General features: G+C 43.9%; 1 protein-coding gene across 2 annotated transcripts in view; it reads left to right on the top strand.

Moving 5' to 3' along the window:
* The first annotated feature begins 981 nt into the window (after positions 1–981).
* Positions 982–21,921, top strand: part of KIAA1549L (KIAA1549 like) — a 267,579-nt gene continuing 246,639 nt past the window's right edge. For both annotated transcript variants that reach the window (XM_053899846.1, XM_053899845.1), the window contains exon 1: positions 982–1,686. In XM_053899846.1, coding sequence (XP_053755821.1) covers positions 1,437–1,686 — 250 coding nt within the window. In that variant the 5' untranslated portion in view covers positions 982–1,436. The remainder of the gene's footprint in view (positions 1,687–21,921) is intronic.

The raw sequence follows: 21,921 nt of genomic DNA, 5'->3' as shown, positions 1-21,921 counted from the left end.
TAGAATGTCATAGGAGGGCGGAGATTTTGTTTGTGGCTGTTGCCCTCAGCGTCTAGAACAGTGCCTGACACTTAACAGGCAGTCAGTAAGTATTGTCGAATGCATAGAGCTTGAGCTTCATGAGGTCAGGGACGTGTGTTTTTTGCTCACCACTTACATCCCCAGCGCCTAACACAGTAGCGGGCAGGCAGTGGCCTCTGAATAAATATTTATTGGCTGAGGGACGTATGAAGCACCGATGAACGAGGTAATTTGCTTAAGGTCATCTAGCTCGGCAAGGGGAAAAGCAAGGAGGCCAATTCAGCTGACTCGGACGCCTTTTGTTCCGCTGGATAGTGACTGCTTAATTCTCCTACCTGCAGGAAGGCTTTTATGGGAAGACGTTCCGCTATGTGCACTGCTTTGCACGTAGTATGGCTGCAGTAAATATTTATACTATGTTTTAGTCCAGCGTGTTATTGCAACTAGGCCATAGTCGCTTCAGGTCCTTGGGGGTAAACGGGGCATGCAGGTGTCTGCCGCCCCCTCAGAGAACTAGTGAACAAACAGCACAAAGCGCGCCCACCTATCTGCAAAGGGCTTTCCAAATTCAGGCTGAGGAGCTTACTGGCCTCTTCAGTACGTTTTCCATGACCATCTACCCTCTTTTTGGGGCAGACGACCCCTCCTGGCGATCTCCCCTCCTCTAGACGGGAGACTGGCAGGGAAAGGAGGGAGAAGAGAAGGAACTCCTCCGCCGCCTCCACACCCACGTCTGGACCTCGGCGCGCGGGAACGGCCGCGAGGGGTCCCTCTTCGGGCCCGGGCCAGCGGGGTGCGCGGGAGCGGGGGGCGCGCGGTGGCTCCGCGCGGGGATGCGCGCGCGCGCCTGCCTCGCCTCCCTCGCCCGCTCCGGTAGCTACGTGCTTTCTTTGTCAATGAGGCGCCGCTCTGAGCTGCAGTAACACTCTCGGCCCGGGAACCGGGGCCGGAGCTGGAACCCAAGCCGGAGCCAGCGCGGGGAGCGGGGCGGAGAGGCAGCAGCCGGCGGCGGGAGGGAGGGTCCCGAGCGCGCCCCGCGGCCGCCAGTGCCCGCTCCTCGCAGCCTCGCCCCCTCATCCCGCGGGAGCCGGCCCCGGGGGTGGGGGCCCCGGGCGGCGCCCGTCCCACCCTCGCAACCCGGGCGCGCCGGCGCGGGGCGACAGGCACCGTGGGAACCCCGGCCGGCTCCCGCCGCGGCTCCATGAGGCCCCGGGCCCTGAGCGGGTGAAGCCGCGGCTCCGCGGAGCCCGCCCCGGGCGCGGCAGGACGAGCGAGCAAGTCGCGCCTCCCGGCGCCCCCGCCCTCCGGCGCCCGGGCCATGGCCGGAGATGCCCGGTGAGGACCGGGGCGCCGAAGGCTGGGCTCCCCGGCGCGGTGCGGAGCGAGGCAGCGGCCTGGATGTGTGAAGCGTCCCCATGGCTCGGCAGGAGGCGAAGCCCCAGGGCCGCAGGGAAGCTGGGCAGGCGGCGCGGAGGCGCAGGGGCCGGGCGGGCGGGGGAGCCGCCGGCGGCCGGGGCGTGAGGGGCTCCGGGCCGGCGCCCGGGCTCCGGGCCGCCGCGTCCCAGGATGCGCCGCCGCCGCCGCCGCCGCCGCCGCCGCTGCCGCCGCTGCTGCTGGGACTCCTGCTGCTGGCGGCCCTCCCCGAGCACTGCCTGGCCGACCCGGGTAAGCACTTGCCGACTGCTTTGCCCCTATGGAGGTTTCTGGAGGAGCCGGGCCGCCCGTCGGGGCCGGCACCTGACGGGGTGGTGGTGGATGGAGAGGTCTTTGCAGCACAGGCGCTAGGATTTTCTCCGCCCTTTGCTGCTGCAACAGCGGGAGAACTGTCAGAAATCTGTCTCCGGGGAAGGCACCGTTGGGCGGGGAAGTAAAAAGAGGTGCATTCGCATCTTCTTTCTGGACAAGTTGCAGATCCTTCCTAGTGGTCCCACAGGCACGCTTCATTTAGATAAAGACATGGTGTGTTAAGACACCTTAAAAGGGATGTGTTTTAGTAGGACACATTTCAGGGTGGAGACATCCACTGTATTTTGGGCTCCCTGTTGGGTGTCCACTTTGTTTTAACTGCATGAAATGGCCAGAGAGTTTTAGGCAATTCCCGTGTCGGCTTCCCAATAGCGTTTCCCCCTACATGTTGACAGGAGACCCGTTTTCTTTTGGGATAGAGGTACCGAAAATAATTGCTTGCATCTTGCAAAGGGATCCAGGCACTGATCAAGTATATAACCCACTGTTTGCAGGAGGACAGTTACAAATAATCTCTTGTCTCTTAGACTCCCAAGAACCCCCAAGAAATAGATCTCTGTAATTCCTTGGATGATTTTGAGAAATCTTTTGTAACTCTTTGCGGGGTGGGGGGGGTGGGGGGGATTATTCTGCTAATGTGCTTCCAAACTTACTGTGCTGTCAGGAATTGTCTGTGAAATAAGAATGATTACTATGGCACTTGGAAAGGTCAAGCTTTTGTTTGCGATGAAATTCTGTGCTCTTGGTACATTTAATTTATCAAGGAATATAGCTCTCACTTCAGCTAATGTGGTCCTGTAGTTATGTCCTTTTTAGCAAGGACTAATGAAGACTGCTTTTTTCTCAGCATACTCCTTCCTCCAAATTAGATTAAATTTCCTAATTATGAAGGATTTTGAAGGATTCAGATAAGAGAGTTTCAGGTTTAAAATATTGCCTGTCTTCAGCTGCTTAATTCAAAGCCCCCTGCCCCCCTTTTGATTCACTTAAAGGGTCCCTGACATGAAGCATCTATGTTTGCAAGATACTGTCCAGGAATTTTTGTGTTATGATTATAGTGGTGACAAAGTTTGGTAATCTTTGGATGTGTGCCTGAGACCCAAGAAAAGCCTTTGAAGAATTTTAGCCCCCAGTTTTTATGCTTCTAGCAGTTTTCAGTGAAATGTATTTGGTATAATGGTTAAAAGGTAAGTCCTGAGTTAGACACATGCAAATACCCTAGTATTCCTTGGATCAGAAACACACTTTGAGTTTTTATTTAAAATAAATCAGATCTTTGGTAGTTTTGTAAACTGTTTATGAGATGTGAATTCCTGGATGTTGTTCATTTGAGTGCATATAGCAAAAAGTGTTCAACCATCTGTAATATGTGAAATTTGGATTTTAGGTATTGTTCTCGTTCAGCCTGATGTCACATGATTTCCTCTGATAGGTTTTGAATTTCTCTTCTCCCTTCCGACCTTTGTACATTGACCCTTCTGAACCTCTGTGGCTTTACTTGGCTCTTCTTTCAGACTGCCAGAGCCTGACTTAGGGAACTTTTGATCCATATCTTTTCATTTCAGCCCTGATGTCCTTTTTCTTTTCTCTTTTAGTGTGCTGATCATGGGGATAGTTAGGAAAGGTGCTTTGATTAAAATGATGGTAAAAATCATTAAAATTGATGTTCCCCTAAGCCCTCTGTCTTTCCCTCTCTCATTGGAGTGACTTGTTTCCTTTGTGCTTTTTGGGTGCCCTTTCTGCTGTCACCCTTGATGACTAATTTCCCGTGGTCCAGATCACCTGTGGATCCAGAGTCTACCACTGGGCTCCGTGGGTTCCTGTGGGTTTGCCACTGATTCAGTGCCATGACTTGTCTCTCTCTCAGTGGAAGACTTGAACACTGGCTCCCTGTCCTGCCTCTTATCTGCCTTCATTTGTTCTCTGGATTCCAGTTGAGGCAGCTTCACTGCACGGTGGGTGAGTGCTGGGACTGACTCCAGGCATCCCAAGGGGTTTGTGTCAGGAAGCAGTGTTTGGAGGGAGGCGGGAGAATGGATGGCACTTTTCTGGGACCTCTGATTTCCAACAACTTGGTTGGGGTACCTTCCAACAACAGGAGCGGTACCTGCTGCAGTTTGGTGCTGCTGCTCACTGCCAAATGTGTCTGATGCCGAGTTGCATGAGAAGCCAGACCTATGACATTAAGAGGCTATTAAAAGTGCTAGTTTGCTACAGTCAAGGCATTGCCGTTCCTTGTTTTCTAAGCAAGGCTAAGGCAGACATTTACCCAGGTTGAAAAATGGGTAAATAGATTTGTTTCAGGAAAATGCTGTGGCAGTTGTTCAGAATCTTTGTGTTCTGTGGGCCCAGCAGTGTGTTTCCAGCCTGTCTCCACCCAAGTGCTTTTGCTTTAAAATTCCTGAGGAATCAGGGCTCCTTCTCTTTGTCCTGTAAAAGGAAAGGCTGTTGCCCCCGGTGTCCTCCCTCAGACTCTCTCTCCTAACCTCCATCTCCATGGAGCCCTTGCTCCCAGGCTGTAACTTCTGTCTTGGATATGGAAGATGGATGTGGGAAAGAAGTTTCTTTAGAGCAGTGAGTGCTGACACCCTCTATCCTCTTCTGCCCTCAGGGGCTCCAGGCAGGATGGTAAAGTTCAGACTTGACTCCCCGACCTTCTTAATTACTGATCCTGTGTGCCAGTTGGGTGCAGGTGCAGTGCTCATTCCTTCATGGGACCTTGCCTCTCTGGGCCTCAGTTCTCTGATCTGTAAAATGGGGATAATAGCTCTAACCTCAGTGAGTTAATGAGGATCGAATGAGTTAATACATCTGAAGCATTTAAAACAGTGCTTGGTATACACAGTAAATGCTCAGTGAATGCTAGGTGTTCTTCTAAAATGGCAGATATAAATTTGGAAGCCATTAGCATGGGATTGGATGAGAAACCTAGAGAGTAAGTATAGAAAAGAGGAGTGACCTGAGCAATGAGGCCTGGAAAACTGCAGCATTTGGGGGTCCAGGAGAAGAGGGACCAGCAAAAGAGACTGAGAAAGGTTAGATGAGGACTAGCAATGAATGTTGGTATTTGGAGATGTGGATGTGTTTGGTGCCCTCAGAGTAGAGGGGGTGAAGGTCTTACTGCAGTGGGTTCAAGAGAGAAAGGAAGAGGATAAATCAGAGATTGTAAGAAAGACAACTCTTTTAACAGCTCCCTGCCCTCTGTGGCTTCTCTCTCCCCAAGTTCACCTTTCCACGCCACAGACCTGCTGAGATCTGTGGTTCAGGTTGTGCAGATTGTTGTGTTAATCCTCAAATCAGTTTTCTGGGTGTGCAGGATGGTTTGGTGTTGATCTGGGTGCATTTCAGGGAGGAGAGATGCAAAGAAAACAAAACAAAACCCCAAAACAAAACTTCCATGCTGTTATGCCATCTTGGCCCCCTCCCCAAAAAGACAGCTCTTTTGAAGTTTTGTCTATCAAGGAAAGCAGAGTAAGAGAGGAAGTGGGTCAAGAGAGGGTTAAGATGGGATATAATTGCATTATATTTGTGCTTTTCATTAAAACATTTTTTTAAATGTTTATTTTTGAGAGAGAGAGAGAGAGACAGAGCATGAACAGGGGAGGAGCAGAGAGAGAGGGAGACACAGAATCCAAAGCAGGCTCCAGCCTCTGAGCTGTCAGCACAGAGCCCCACGTGGGGCTTGAACTCACAAACCATGAGTCAGACGCTTAACGGACTGAGCCACCCAGGTGCCCCTGTACTTTTTCATTTTTTAACATTAAAAGGCGTATGGCAAGAGTTTGGTGTTTTTTCCCCCAGATATAGACAATCCAATAAAATATATTTGAGCTTTTTACTGTCAGTGTTATTTATTAGTGCTTCAAAGATACTTGCAAGATGTCCTAAACCTCGCCCCCTTTTCTTTCCCCATCCCACACATAAGTAAAGAAGATTTGGGGAACAGTAATGCTCTACTTTTAATATTGACATCAAACAGAAGTCAGATATCCCTGCCCTGCCTCCACACCTGCTCTAAAACTGAGCATCCTTGTGAAAACTTTGGGATTCTGGATTCTGATGACAACCAGAGAATCTCTCAGAAGCCTACTTCAGTCTTAAATTACTAGAATATGATCTGAGAATATTCAGCATGAATGTGCATGCTTTCTTTTTCACTTTCATTACCCTTCAAGCCTGTATTGTAGTTTTCTTTCTTTCTTTCCTTTCCTTTCCTTTTTTTCTTTTTTTTTAAACAAACAACAACTCTACTCTTCTGCAGACAAAAATGAATAGCTGGAATGATCCTAAGTGATTTCTTTGCTTGACAACATATTACAGAGGATTTGTAAACACACAGAGGGACACATTATTCTAGGTCACTAGATGTCTGCCTTGGATGGTGACTCTCTTTGGGGACTTCAGGACCAAAGGAACAGTTAGCATTCTGGGTATTGTAAGTATCAGTTATTGTAGCTGGAGGGAAGGTAGCAAGTGAGTCACATTGATGTGACAATGTTTATCAACCACCTGACATATACGAGGCCAAACTCTTCAGCACATACTGGAAGTATAGTGCAGAACTGGCCAGGCCTGGCCCCTGCCCTCGAACAGCCTATAGCTAAGGATAAGAAAGCCTTACTCAGTGGGTGGGGTGGCAGGTCAATTAAATACTTCTGTGAATTGGTTCAGGTGGGGGGATGTGGCAAGACATAAAGTATCAGCTTTGTCCAAATAGTCTGTCTCTGCTCAGCTGCACCCTGTGAGGGAATGAGGCCCAGGGTGTCAAAGTTCTGACTTCTCAAGAAAAGCTGGATCGTTATTCAAAATCTTGTTTTCAAATGTCACCAACTAATTCAGATTTTTGAAATGTCATGCTGTACAAAGAAAACACACCCATGAGCCGCCACTTTTTTTTTCTTTTTTAAGTCAAGTTTATTAAGGTATAATTTACATACAGTAGAATTCATCCTTTTTAGGTGTACTGCATGATTAGTTTTGACAGAAGTATATAATCATGGATCCACAGCCACAATTTAGATATAGAACATTTCTGTCACCTCCAGAAACTCCCTCCTGCTCCTTTGTAGTCAGTCCTTTCCCCCCTACACATCCAGTCCCTGACAAGCACCAATCTATTCTCTGTCCCTATAATTTTGCTTTTAACTGAGGCTCACATAAATGGAATCATACTGTATGTAACACTTTGTGTCTGGCTTCTCTGATTTAGCGTAATGCTCTTGAGAATCACATATGTTACTGCATATATGTATCTCCACTTCTGTACTTTTTTATTGTGATGTACCACAGTTGGCTTATCCATTTACCAGTTGATAGACATTTGGGGTGTTTCCAATTTGGGGCACACAAGTTTCTGTGTGGGCAGCTTTCATTCTCTTGGGTAATTACCTAGGAGTGGGATTTCTGGGTCTTAACATTAGATACGTGTTTAAACTTATAAGAAACTGCCAAATTCTTTTCCAAAGTGGCTGTACGGTTTTGTATTCCCATTAGCAATGCGTGAGTGTTCTGGTTGCTTCTCTGTATCCTCACTGGCACTTGGTTTTGTCACCTTTCTTTTTTTAATTTAAATTCCAGCTATTCCAGTAGTTTCTAGTGGTGTCTTATTATAGTGTTAGTTTGCATTCTCTAGTTACTAATGATGTTGTGTGTCTTTTCATTTTCTTACTTGCTATCTACTTTGAAGTGTCTGTTGAGTCTTTTGCCCATGAAAAAAAATTGGATTATTTATTTTATTATTATTGAGTCTTGAACTTTTTTTATGTATTCTGGATACAAGTCGTTTATCAGGTATGTTTTTTTGCAAATATCTTCTCCCAGTCTATGGCCTGTCTTTTCGTTTCATTGACAGTATTTTCCAAGAAGAGAAGTTTTAAATTTTGATTAATTCTAGTTTATCAACTTTTAAAGTTAAGATTTATGGTTGTTGGGGTGAAGTAGGTGCAAGGGATTAAGAGTTCACTTACCCTGATGAGCACTGAGTATTGTATAGAACTGCTGCATTGCTGTATCATACGCCTGAAACTAACACAACACTGTGAGTTAACTATGCTGGAATTAAAATAAAATAGACGAAATTAAAGAGCCTTCATTAAAAAAAGAAAAGATTTGTGGTTTTTGTATCTGAGGACAGACATACTTGCCTAACCAAACCGTAAAAGGCTCATAAATACAGAGAACAGACTTGAAGGTTGCTGGAGGGGTGGTGGGTGGGGAGATGGGCTAAATGGGTGATGGGCATTAAGGAGGGCACTTGCTGGGATGAGCACTGGGTGTTATATGTAAGTAATCAATCCCTGGGTTCTATTCCTGAAACCAGTACTACACTCTATGTAAACTAACTTGAATTTAAATCAATAAATTTTTTAACAAAGGAAAAAAAAATACTTGCCTAACTTAAGGTCACAAACAGCTATGATTTCTTCTAGAAGTTTTATAGTTTTGTTTTGACCTTTAGATCTGTGGTTCATTTCATGTTAATTTTTGTATATAATGCAGGGAAAGAGTTGAGGTTAATGTTTTTTTGCATTGGGTGTTTAATTGTTCCAGCACCATTTATTAAAGAGATTATCTTTGCTCCATTGAATTACCTTGGTACTTTACATGTGCGGGTTTATTTCTGGAGTCTGGTTTGTTCTATTCATGTATACTTTTTTCCTTATGCCAATAAAACACTCTCTTGATTTATCTAGCTCAGGGTTTCTTTCTAGCTCAGCACTCCTGACATTTTAGGCTGGACAATTCTTTGTTGTGGGGGACTGTCCTGTGCCTTGTAGGATGTTTAGTGCCATCTCTGGCCTCAGTAGATGCCAGTAGCTCCCTCTCCTTTCCCAGTTGTAACAACCAAAATGTCTTCGGACATTGCTAAGTGGCCCCTGGGGGTAAAATTGCCCCTAGATGAGAGTTCCAGTGCTGTATAGTAAGTCCTGAAATTAGATACTGTGAATCCTCTAAATCTTTTTTTCTTTTTCAAAATCTTTTTGGATATTCTAGTTCTTCTGTTTTTCCATATAGATCTTAGTATCTTTTTGCCAATCTGTATAAAAAAGACTTGCTGGAATTTCTACTGGGATTTCATTGGAGAAGACTGGTATCTTAACAATATTGAATTTTTTGATTCATGAACCTATCTCTCTCCATTTATTTAGGTAGTCTTCCTCTTCTTTCATCAATGTCTTGTTGTTTTCAGCATATAAATTCTGCACATATGTTTTTCATGTTTTTCATTGGTTTGGAAAGCAGTACTTTAAAAAATCTTTGTTGATACATAGATATATGATTTTTAAAATATTAGCCTTGTATCATGTGACCTTTCTTTTTAAAAAAAATTTTTTTTTTCAACGTTTATTTATTTGTGGGACAGAGAGAGACAGAGCATGAACGGGGGAGGGACAGAGAGAGAGGGAGACACAGAATCGGAAAACGGCTCCAGGCTCCGAGCCATCAGCCCAGAGCCTGACGCGGGGCTCGAACTCACGGACCGTGAGATCGTGACCACATGTGACCTTTCTAAACTCACTTTAGTTTTAGTAGCTTTCTGTAGAATCTTGGGGATTTTTCTTTATTTCAGATATTTATGCCTTTCATTTTTTTCTCTTGCCTCATTGCACTGGTTAGAACTTCAAGTACACTGTTGGATAGGAATGGGGAGAGTGGACATCCTTGCCTTGATCTCATTCAGCCTTTCACTATTAAGTATGATGTTGGCTGTAGTTTTGTTTTTGTTTTTGTTCTTTGTAGAGGCCCTTTATCAGGTTTAGGAAGTTCCCTTCTATACCCAGTTTGCTGTGAAAAAAAATTTTTTTAATCATAAATGGGTATTGAATTTTGTCAAATGCTTTTCTCTGTTGAAATCACCACAGGGTTTTTCTTTTTCAGTCTGTGAAAAGGCATTAGTTGATTTTAGAATGTTGGGCCAACCTTGTATTCCTGGGATAAACTCCAGCTTAGTCATGATGTATATTCCAGCTGGACCTGATTTTCTGATCTTTTTGTTGGGAATTTATAAAGTCTTATGTTCATGAAGGATATTGATTGGTTTGTAGCTTTGTTTTCCTGATATGTTTTGTTTGGTTTTGGAATAAGGGTAATGCTGGTCTCTAAAATGGTTTGAAAGCAATCTCTCTTCTGTTTTATGAAAGTGTTTGGATAGAATTGGTATTATTTCTCCCCTAAGGCCTATGGTCTTACAGTTGAGATTGAAGATTGTTTAAGAATTTCTTTAGTAAAATAAGAAGTATCAGATACTTCTAGTACATTTCCTCATTCTTCAAGCTAACAGTGGACACTTTCTAGACATTAGGACATTGGTTTGGTTTAAGGTCTAGGGTGAATGGCCTGGGTGAGGCGAAATCATGTTGGATGCACTCAGGAGACCGTTCGCTCCTAGCTGGCTGTTGGCTATTTATCGAGTCACTTCACTTCTCAGAGCTTTAGTTTTCTCATCAGTAAATAAGACCTCAAGATCCACCGTTTTCCCTCTGTTCCCCTGGCTGCATGTTTCTGAGCCCTCAGCAAATGTTTTGGTGGGTTAGAGTATTTGTATTTCTTACCTCTTCGTTCATTGGTGGCAAGTCCAGTCAAGGACTCTCATTCTCAAAGGGAAGAGTTTTCCCATATTTTGTAGTCATGGTTCCAACGTGAAGCCTAGATAAATATTGGCTTATCTTTAATTTTCGTCGACTTTTTAAAAATTGTAAAAGTAATACATACTTTATTAAGTTCAAATAATGTGCAAGTTTATGCAGTAAAATGAAAAAGACCCTGTCGGCCCCATTGCTTTTCCTAGAGTTGTGTGCTGTCGAGCAAACATGATCGATCCTTCCAGATCTTTTTTCAAAGGATATGTATACATATCCTAACTTAATTTTTTAAAGAGAATAAGGGTATAATATTCAGAATATTTTTCACTTACCACTGTATCATGGCCCTTTTTATTGTCTTTTTAAAAAAATGTTTGTTTATTTATTTATTTTGAGAGAGAGAGTGCATGAGCATGAGCAGGGGAGGGGCAGAGAGAGAGAGAGAGAATCGAGAGAGAGAGAGAGAGAGAGAGAGAGAGAGAGAGAGAAAGAGAGAATCGCAAGCAGGCTCTGTACTGTCAGTGCGGAGCCCATGTGGAGCTTGATTCCATAAGCTGTGAGATCCTGACCTGAACTGAAATCAAGAGTCAGATGCTCAACCAATGGAGCCACCCAGGCACCCCACATGGCCCTTTTTCCATTTTAAATTTGTCACAAGAGAATTTGAACTTCTCCCTGAAACATAGAAAAGCCCTTACTATAAAAGAGAACTTTTAAAAATCACAGATTGGATTCAAACCTACAGAGTTAAAACCTCTCCTTACACCATTTCTTCTATTTTGTCTATTCCTTGGCTTCCTTCCTTGGAAAAAACTTCCACAGATGTTAAGGAAAATCACAAACCCTCTTAAGCATCAAATAGGATAGGGACAAACACTGTGTTTACACCAACTAATGTAGATGTAAATAAGGCCAAGTAGCTGCCTCAAGTGTTTAGCCCAAGGACATCGCTGCACCTGCCATCTGTCCACTCAGGCAAGCCTCTGCCCTAATGCATCCTAACCACGAGAGGGGAATTTGATTTTGATTTTGATTTATATATGTTAAATCTACTCTTAGCTTGAAATAAAATCTTCTGACGTCAGAAACACAAAAATGACTTTGTTATTTATGCAGTATCAGTAAATAGGAAGGTCTAGAATATTTCTAACTTTACTCTTGTGACGTGAAATACGGAATTAAGTGCCAGAATGATACCAGGACTCCCGGACCTACCCCTCTACTTCTGTTTCTGGTAATGAATGCTGCCTCTCTGTCACTTGTCTTTTTATTTGCCAAATGTCAACAACAAACCAAGGAAGGCTGGAGAAAAATGTGAAGTCTGAGACGAAAATGTGTTGAAATTAACGTGCAGCTTGTAAGTCCTTGTCTAAAAGAGCTGAGCAAAAATATCTCTAAACCTACATACTTCATTATCAAATAATGAGTCTTTGTTTTGAAAAGAATAGAAGGATCTGGATTATGAGCATTATTTTGAATATAATTAAACTAGATTGAAGTGTATGAAAAAAATCAGTGCCATAGAGCCGTCTCTGGCGGTTTCCTGTTCTTATGTTACAAATACTGGAAGTGAACACACGAATCAACCTGGTAAATCCTACAGAAATGAAACCTTCTGTGTGTGTGTTGGCGGGGGGGGGGGGGGGGGAGGGTTGGAGAATAATTTCTTGTCTTTAGTCCAGCAATAAAAACAGCATTTTAAACAAGCGTTTTTCCAATGGCTAATGTGATATATTTACTTTTCCCTACAGGGATAATAGTCCCCAGAGTTTGGCATAGCACCTCATAGTTGTTGAAGTTTTTATTTTTTTATTTGAATCTCATGTCACTCCTAAGAGAGGGTTGAGGAAGTGATTTGCTAAAGGTCACCCAGTGGTCCAGGGATTTTTACATTGTTCTGTGATTCAGGAATTCTGTGTTATTCTCTGATTGTATGATTATACTATTCTATCATTACCTAGCTACTTAACTAAAACTACATCAAATATGGGGCCTTTGGCCACAGGGGAATCTCATGTGACATATTCAGAATAGGAATGAAAATATAATTGGGCCGTGTGGACTATATAATTGATGGAAATAATAGCTAACATTTTTGAGCGTTTGCTGTTTGTATCAGCTCATTTGATTTTCACAACAACCCTATGAAGTAGGTCGTTAGAATCCCCATGTTTCAGATGAGGAGCCTGAGGCATAGAGTAACTTTACAGTTACTCATCCAGTATCACATGGGTAAGTGTCAGAGGCAGGATTGGAACCCAGGCAGTTTGATCCCTTAGCTCTCACTCAGCTTCATTATATTGCCTTCCTCCACAGTAAGAAGCTGAGTTTACTGGATTTGTGTCTCAGGGACCTAGTGGCCTCTGTCTCTCTCTTTTCCTGCAGGCTGGATCTGTCCTTCTGCCTCTTCCTGTAGACTGGCTTTCTCTGCTTATCCAAAGCTTCTTGATCCCCCTGTAACTAAATCTTCTGGGTGCTTTTGCTCGCTGTGGTGCTCACTGCAGCCAGGATTGGCAAGAATTTTCAGTTTAAGTGCCCACCATCCAGTCACTGTCCCATTTCTGTATTTCCCAGGAGGGCAAATCAGGCTGCTGTCATCTGGCCAATGGAGTCAGGAGTCTACCCCTCATCTGATCAGCAGAGGCCAGAGAAGAAGGGTCAGGTGGTACAAAAATGACTTCCTAGGCTGACCCCCTCTTTCAGCCATGCCTATGGTAGAGGGCAGTTTTAAATAAGGTGGTGTGGATAGGGCAAGCTTCCCCAAATCAGTCTCTTTCATAGCGGTGAAAAAACCAGGTTCATGTGCTGGTAAGCTGGCTCTGTGAAAAACATTGAGGACAAGTGGCCTGATCTATAGTGTTGGCCGATTTCCATGGTATAAATACTCCCACCATGGCTGATTTCAAGCTATCAGTGTGACAGTGGAGTTGGGAAGAGATGCACACAGTTGGCTCAGCGCCAAAGTGATCCTGTCCATCTGCAAGCTGCATACACTACCCATGCAGTATGCACAGTAAGTGCACAGTGTCTCCAAGAAGTTTAAAGTCTGGGCTTAACAGGCTAACTAACTAGGTGGGTCTGTAGTTATGTAAAAGGAAATACTATTTCAAGGAAGAGAGGGTGGAAGTTAGATTGGGCATGCAGAGCCTAAAATAGCTTGAAGTATGTAGTCCTGAGTGTGCAATCTAGTAGGCACACAGAGATGCTTTCTAAAAAGTTACAATTCCCTTGCCTGTGATGTCTCACTTGTGACATAGAATTAACCGTTTTCATTGATTTTAAGATGTCAGGCCTCGTTTTCTTGGAGGTGCATGGGTTTTGTTGGCACCAAAAGTGTTTTTTTTCCTTTCAGATGTCAGCAGTTCCTTCTCATTTGGTGTTGTCATTAACGGGCTCCTTTCTTCCACCTTATAAACCTAGAGAGGTGAAGGCCATGTGGTGGCCTATGAGACACCTTCCAGTTGAATAAACACTGTTAGTCTTGATTGGAGGCTTTTCTTTATGATCTTAAGGCCATTTCTCAGTTCATGTAATTATGCTGAAAGTCAAGACAGTCTTGTGACAACCACCCTTGACAGCACGTCACATGCCGTCACAGATCTCAAGGCTCGTCTGGTTGGCTCTTTTCCCTTGCACATCTGCGAGGGGACTGGGAGTCCTGGCTTCTGTATGCTTCTTATGGTTCTGCCGACGTTCCTGATCCTTCCTCGTGATGGGACTATGTCACTAACTCTGGCCAGCCCTAACAAAGGGTGGTGCTGGCCACTGGGAGATGGAATGAGGAAGTGTTAGCAACGTAGATCTCCTTCAGACACGGAGTCCCAAGTGTCCTACTGATGGAAGGTCAGTGTCTTTACCTATAAAAATAGCACAGTTAATTTATTCTTTTAATTTCCCAGGGGCTGTAGCGAGAGAAAAACTTGACAAGATTCTTCTTTTATGTTTCACTGGAGATTTGTCCTAGTTTATGGTTATGTTGACTTCTGAATAGCACTAACATTTATGAAACGGCTACTGTTGTGTTAGTCCCTGGACCAGAGTTCCATCTTATTTAACCCCCATGATGACACCGTGAGGTAATTCTTGTCTACTTTGTTTGGAGGAAGCAAAGACTGAGAGAACATTTAAGAAATTGACTTGCCTGAGGGCACATTGTTTGTAAGTGGTGAAGATGGGATTTGAAACCAAATCTGACTACAATGTAAATACATTTTCTTCTACACCGTGCTGGCTTTCCCCCCTCAGCTTATTACATTTTCAAGCACACAGAAGAGTTGAAGGTACTGTATAGTGAATGGCTGTTACCTACCACCCGGATGATCCAATTAACATTTTGCTCTATGTTTTTATCATATGTCTTGTCTGTACTTCTTTTTCTTTTTAATTGATTTTTAAAAATTTATTTCATTTTTGAGAGAGAAAGAGAGAGAGAGAGAGAGCAAGCAAGCATGAGCAGAGGAGGGGTAGAGAGAGAGGGAGAGAGAGAATCCCAAGCAGGCTCCATGCTGACAGCATGGAGCTCTGCACTGGGCTGGATCTCATGAATCACAAGGTCATGAATTGGACGTCAAGAATAGGACGCTTAACTGACTGAGCCACCCAGGCACCCCTATTGTCTGTACTTCTTTCCATCCATTAATTCCTCTTTTTTTGATATATTCAAAGTTATCGAAGTTGCAGACATCAGTACATATTGTCCCTAAACACTGCAGCACACATGCCATTGATTAAACTTCAATATTTATTTTTTATTTTTTTAGGTAATTTTATGTACAGGGAAATATAGAAACCCTAAGTGTACGTTCCTACATTTTGACAAATGCATGCGTCTGTGTAACCCAAATTCTTGTTAGGACTTAGAACATGACCATCACCCTGGGAAATAAGTTCCCTCTTGCCCTCCTGTAGGCAGTCCCCTCCTTCAACACCTTTATCCACCCCAGGCATCACAGTTTGATTTTTTTCACCACGGCTTAGTTTTTTTTTTTTTTTTTTTTTTAATATATGAAATTTATTGTCAAATTAGTTTCCATACACCACGGCTTAGTTTTAATACCAGGCAGTCTTAAATAATGATGCCTGTTGTTTCTAAATGGACTCTTCCTGATATGTATTAATTGAGCCATTATTTATAGAGCAGCTGGTATGTGGCAAGTACTGTGCTGGGTGTGAGGGACATAGCTGGAAGGAAGCAGACATTGGCTCATGGGGGAGAGAGAGACATGGGTCAGCTCCTCATAGGAGTAAGTATACAATTACCTACAGAGGTGAATGCTGTGAAAGGGAAACCCTGGATGCCAGGGAGGCTTAGTGAGTAAGGAGGAGGATGATCAGGGAAGGCTTTCCTGGGGAAGTGAAACTTGAGCCAACATCAGAAGAATGAGTAGGAGATAGCCAGGCAGAGATTTAGAGCAAAGGGAAAGGTGGGCACTGTCTTCTGTGGTGGGAAGAAGTGTGGTTTATTCTGGAACCAGAGAGGAGGGTATGGCTATTGGGCAGGAATCATGAGGATAGTGACTGCTGGACTAAGCAGGAGAGGTGGCAGGGGCACATCACACAGGAGACAGGCCATGAACTCTAGCTTTTATCTTAAGAGGGACGAGAAGCCATTGTGTGATCTTGACATTCAATGGCCCAATCAGTTGGATGAAGAGGAGACATGGACTGTATGCTCTGGAATTATAGCTAAAATTTAATAGTTTTGGCATGAAACTTCCAAGTATTTTTCTAAGCTTATTTATTTATTTTGATAGGGAGAGAGAGTGTGTGTGTGAAAGTGGGGGAGGGACAGAGAGAGAGGGAGAGAGAGAGTTCCAAGCAGGCTCTGAGCTGTCAGCATAGAGCCTGGACATGGGACTTGAATTGTGAACTGTGAGATCATGACCTGAGCCAAAATCGAGAGTCAGATGCTTAACTGATTGAACCACCCAGCTGGCCCATGGAGCCTCAAAGTTTTAGGAGAACCCTCATTTACGTTATGAATCCTACACAGGTCTTCAGATTCCTCATGATTTTTTTCCCTCACCTGTTTGCCTGCCCAGGCAGTAACAGCTGCTCAATAAAGATCTTTGGTGCCTCCAGCTCTTGCCTGCCCACTCCTTCCATTCTCACTGCCTCCATTTCATGGTCTCTTTCACTCTTTAACTAAATACCCTCCTCTGCCCACTCCTCCCTGGAAAGGGAGCCTGCTAGAGTCACAGTGACCGCCTGATCACTTGAATCCTGGGACAGTTGTCTAATCCCCTTTGCTCTGTTATTCTGTAGAGCCTCCCAACGTAGCCTCTTCCCAGACTTACGGATTGAACAACCACCTTTGTGCCGATGATGTAAAAGGTTCTCTGTTCTGTCCTGAGGTTGAGACTCCTATGTCTCATTGGATACCTCTACCCGTGGCCACCGACACTTCAACATTTCTCCCTCAAAGGAAATTCATCTTCTTTGGAGTCCTGCTCCTCGCCAGTATTTGCAGTTTCAGTGAGTGTGACCAACTACCTTTTCATGGGAGCCAGAAATCTGAGAATCATTCTAGATTGTTTTCTTTTGCTCTTTCCCTTCATTTACTTGGCCACTAAATCTTGATAGTTGTATTTTTGAATGCTCTTGTAATTCTGTCCTTTTTCTCTCTCTGCTGCCTCATTTCAGACCCTCCCTCTTTGTGGCCTGTGTGTTCTTGTCAGAGCCATGCCTCCTAACTGACCACCCTCCTTCTAATCTTGGCCCCTGCTAACCAATCTCATCCTTCAGCCAGAGATTTTTATAAAACATGAATCTACCTAAACCCTTCAATGGAGTTCAGCTCCATTGCTTAGTGATCTGGGTACTTTATGAATGAGCCACCTCAACCCATACCTGTCACCATAGCTAGACTCGCAGTTCTCCTAAAGCCCATTTATGCCCCTTAGGTTTTATTCTTTCTGCCTGAGAAGCACTTCTGAGCCCTGCCTGCTTGGTTGGTGGCTGTACTTCCTTCAGGGCTCAGTCCAAGTCCTGCGTCCTTCAAGTATCCATTCCTGGCACACAGTCTGCTCTCATCCACAGGAGTTAGAAGCCATACTTCCCATTCCTACCCCCTGTACTGTCTGAATGGTTTACTGGTCTGCCTCCTTCATCAGTCTGTGAGCTCCTTAGAGTAGTTCTCTAAAGATAGTCCCAGGTTCACTGGGGTCCTAGAAACTCTTTCACAACAACTATGATCCATGTGCAAAAACTGTTTTCATGATAACTGAGGATACATACTGTTATAGCCATGTCTGTTAGAAGAAACAATGAAGGGCGCCTGGGTGGCTCAGTTGGTTGAGTGTCTGACTCTTGCCTTTGGCTCAGGTCACTATCTCATGGCCGCGTTGGGCTCTGTGCTAGATGTAGAGCCTGCTTAAGATTCATTCTCTCTCTCTCTGTCTCTCTCTCTGTCACTCTCTCCCCCACTCCCTCGCTCCCTTCCTCCCTCTATTTCTGCCCCTCCCTCCCCTTAAAAAAAAAAAAAAGAAAGGAGAAACAATGAGCTCACTGGCTAGTGAGACAACTTGCTAGAGGAAGAGGGAAGAATATACTACAAAGTCAAGGCAGTTCTAAGGGACAGCCCAGATATGGGCTCCTGAGCTTAGGAAACAGTAAGAGCTGTCAGGGCAGGAAGGAATGCCACTTGATTGCTAAAAGGTGATGTGCCTGTGGAATCAGTTTCAGCTCTAAAGATGAAAGTGTGCAGACAACCCTTGAATTTCAAAGGCTGGGATCACGTCTTATTTGTCTTAACGTAGGGTCTTACACATACATAATACGTACAGGATAATTGTGGTGTGTATAAAGGAAGGAAGAGAATTTCCTAGTACATTCTCACCATACTCATAAAATCCTGTTCTATTATTTCTGGTCTTAAAACCTTTCTTGACTTTTCTGCCAAAAAATACCTGATGGGGTGGTCCCGGTGGTGGAATGGAGTGCAGGGACCACAGCCCAGAGGGCTGACTTCTGTCTATAGATGTGTTTTCAAAAATTAAACACTTGTCAAACAAAAATAAGAATCACTTAAAACTTGGGAGCTTTTCCATAAAAATTAGGATTCCTAGGTTCTCTTGAAATGATTAGAAGGTTGATCACGCCGGTAAAATAAATTACATTCTTGCATGGCCACAATTAGCTAAAGTTGAATAGTGGCATCTCCTTTAGATGGGGCATCTGTCACAAGCCCCATCCTGTCCCACTGAAATCACATATTGACCGAGATGGGTTAACTCTGGTAACAATCCAGTATTCAAATCTGTAATGGCTCAAAGCCATAGAGTTTTATTCATTCACGTAAAGACCAAATGAGTGTACCTGATTGGCGGGAGCTCTCTACCAAGCAGTGATTTGGCGACCCAGGATCCTTCCTTTGTGATTTTGCCATCTTCAATCTGTGGCTTCCAAGGCTGCTGGGCTTGTCTGCATCCAGCCGATGGAAGGGGACGAGAAAGGGAAACAGGTCCAAAAGGGCTATGCATCATCCTGTTCACTTTTCAAGAGTGAGGGCTCCATCACTGGGCCACACCTACCTGCAGAAAGAGGCTGGGAAATGTAATATAAGAATGGGCCCAGAAGGAAAAGAAAACAGGTTTGGTGAACAGCCAGCTAGTATCTGATCCAACTCATTTATTTAACTTTCTTGGCTCCTTTAGGCATTTGAGTTTGCAATCCCTAGAGATTAAAGAAACCTGGGGTCAGGTCACTATAATGTCAGCTCCAGCAGGACAGGGGCTTAATCTGTTTTGGTCACTGCTGTATATGCAGTGCCTCGCACACAGTAGATGTTCAACAAATCTTTGTTGATTATATGAATGAATCCCCCTCTGCTCTGAGCAGAATGATATATAACTAGATGATAATAGCTACCATTTACTTAGTGCTTATTATATGCTTAATTCTGTTAGTAGGCCTGGTGCTGCCTCAGGGAAAGAGTGCTAAGATTTGGTCAGTAATGATAGCTACAGGATTAGAAAGAAGGGTGGATGTGAGAATTTCTTTTTCTCTTGTCTCCCATTTTCAATGTTTTTCCGGGATTCCCTCTATCAATATACTGATGAAAAAATTTAATATATTGGTTGATGGTTAGGGGACAAGATCAGTTATTTTCAACTCTGTAGTTTTGGTAGACAGATGGTTGCTACTTAAAGTAAGATTTTCCTTTCTATATGCAACAAATTCCAATTGTATTGTACTCAGTTGTACCTAAATGGATCGTGATCCATTTCTTAAAGGGGCTGCTGAGGGGGCAGCAGCTCACCTGCAGTGTTTGTATCTCTCAGACTCTGCTGGAGCCCCTTTCCTGGAAAACCGCCCCTAAGAAGATGGAGGAACATAGGGAAAATAGAAATGTGTAAACACATACCCCAAAGCGTAGATCATTCAGGTATTTACAGAAGTATTGTGAGAAGAAAAGGGTTAATGGGGTGGTGCTGGCAGGATTTCTGAGAAGTTGGGTTGATCTGGGGGAGGACCTTGAATCAGTCTTTAAAGGGAGGAGTTTGACTTGAGTGTTTTCCAGCCACAGTGGGAAACTCAGCTTTCGCCTGAGTGAGGGAGAGTGAAGGGGACTCAGTTAAACTCACTTAATTCTTTTTGCTCCCTTTGCCTCACAATAAGCACTCACTTTCTCTCTTTTTCTCTCTTTTAAAAGCTTTAAGGGGCGCCTGGGTGGCTCAGTCGGTTGAGTGGCCGACTTCGGCTCAGGTCATGATCTCATGGTCCGTGAGTTCGAGCCCCGCGTCGGGCTCTGTGCTGACAGCTCAGGGCCTGGAGCCTGTTTCAGATTCTGTGTCTCCCTCTCTCTGACCCTCCCCTGTTCATGCTCTGTCTCTCTCTGTCTCAAAAATAAATAAACGTTAAAAAAAAATTAAAAAAAAAAAAGCTTTAAGTAATGAATTAATGCTTAGTTTTAGGCTTTCTCTCCCCTTTCTAAATTTCATCATAATTTCTTTAAAAGTTGAAACATTTTTTTCCTATTTAAAACGTGATCATGGGGCGCCTGGGTGGCTTGGTCGGTTAAGCGTCCGACTTCAGCTCAGGTCATGATCTCACGGTCCGTGAGTTCGAGCCCCGCGTCAGGCTCTGTGCTGACAGCTGGAGCCTGTTTTGGATTCTGTGTCTCCCTCTCTCTCTGCTCCTCCCCTGTTCATGCTCTGTCTCTCTCTGTCTCAAAAAAATAAATAAACGTTAAAAAAAAATTAAAAAAAAATGTGATCACAAGGCAACCTTAAAAAATATATTTATTTTTTACAAGACAACCTTTTAACAATGAGGGGCATCTGGGTGGCTTAGTTCATTGATTGTCCAACCCTTGATTTCAGTTCAGGTTATGATCTCACAGTTTGTGCACTGACAGCATGGAGCTTGCTTGGGATTCTCTCTCTCCCTCTGTCTCTGCCCCTCCGCACGCTTGTGCTCGCTTGCTCTCTCTCTCTCAATAATAATAATAATAATAATAATAATATTAAAGGAAAGTTTTGAAAGGAGGAAAACATCACTTACAGATTCCCTGCATTAATGCCTCAATTCGTATCTGGTTGGAAACTAAAAGTTCCAATTTGATAGTCGACTATTAAATACTAATGTTAGGGCAGCATCCTCTCTACACCAGATGACTTTTTACCAGTCTACGGTGAGATAAGTATAGGGGCTAAAGGTGTAGAAACATAGCAGTTAGACACTGTGGGACATCAGGTGTGTGTGGTTGCTGGATTTGCCCCACAGATCGGGAACTAGACCAGTTTGGGTGGGATTGAACCTACATGGTGAGTTGCAGATGCGATGAGCTGTAGGCGATGGACTAGAAAGTGAAAACCAACCAACCAGTGAACCAGCTAACAAAGACACAGTGCACTAGTCCTTTGCCATGGATAGTACTCTACACTGCTTGCTCATCTGTTATCACTTGCTCTTCTATTCATAGCCAAGTTAGAAGAAGAAGAAAAATCACCCATTAATCCCAGCAATCGAACTGTTCTTAGGATTGTTGTCTTTCCTGACATCCCTTTGCTTCGAATGCCTTTTACAAATATAATTGTAACCATAATCCATCGTGGTTTCTGAATCTTTAAATGCAGACTTCCGGTTGACATTATGGGGAAATTTTTGTGATTCATCTATAGTCTGAATTAAAGATTTAGTAATCACTTAAGTCTCCTAATTGTCTCTTTTTAAAGGAATTTTCAGATCTTTCAGCTCCAATTAGTGTTTATAACACCCCGAGATTTTTGTGTTTTTTGAGCGGGAGGGAGAGGAGAAGAGAGTATTTTTCTTCTCGGTTCTAAATGTTTTTGGTTTATTGTCATGCAGGCAAGAACTGCTAAGAAATAATTCAAGCATGTTGTGTTCATCTTTTCAGTATTCTACTCTCATTAATCCCAAGGGTTACAGAAGATGCAGTTTTTGTCCTCTGTTTTCTCTGTTCAGGTGAGGTTAAATTCTTACAAGTCACCAAGCTTACCTGGTGGTTGAGACGCCAGGCGGTGAGCTGGCCATCTGGTGAAATGGACATCACCTCCCACAAATAGGCATCTCCCATGGTGGAATGCCATCCCGAGGGCCATCGTTCTGA

Source organism: Panthera pardus, unplaced genomic scaffold, assembly GCF_024362965.1.
Source record: "Panthera pardus isolate Hobbes unplaced genomic scaffold, ASM2436296v1 HiC_scaffold_12, whole genome shotgun sequence".
NCBI lineage: Eukaryota > Metazoa > Chordata > Mammalia > Carnivora > Felidae > Panthera > Panthera pardus.
Note: the sequence above shows the minus strand (reverse complement) of the source record. Positions and strands in the feature narration are given on the sequence as shown.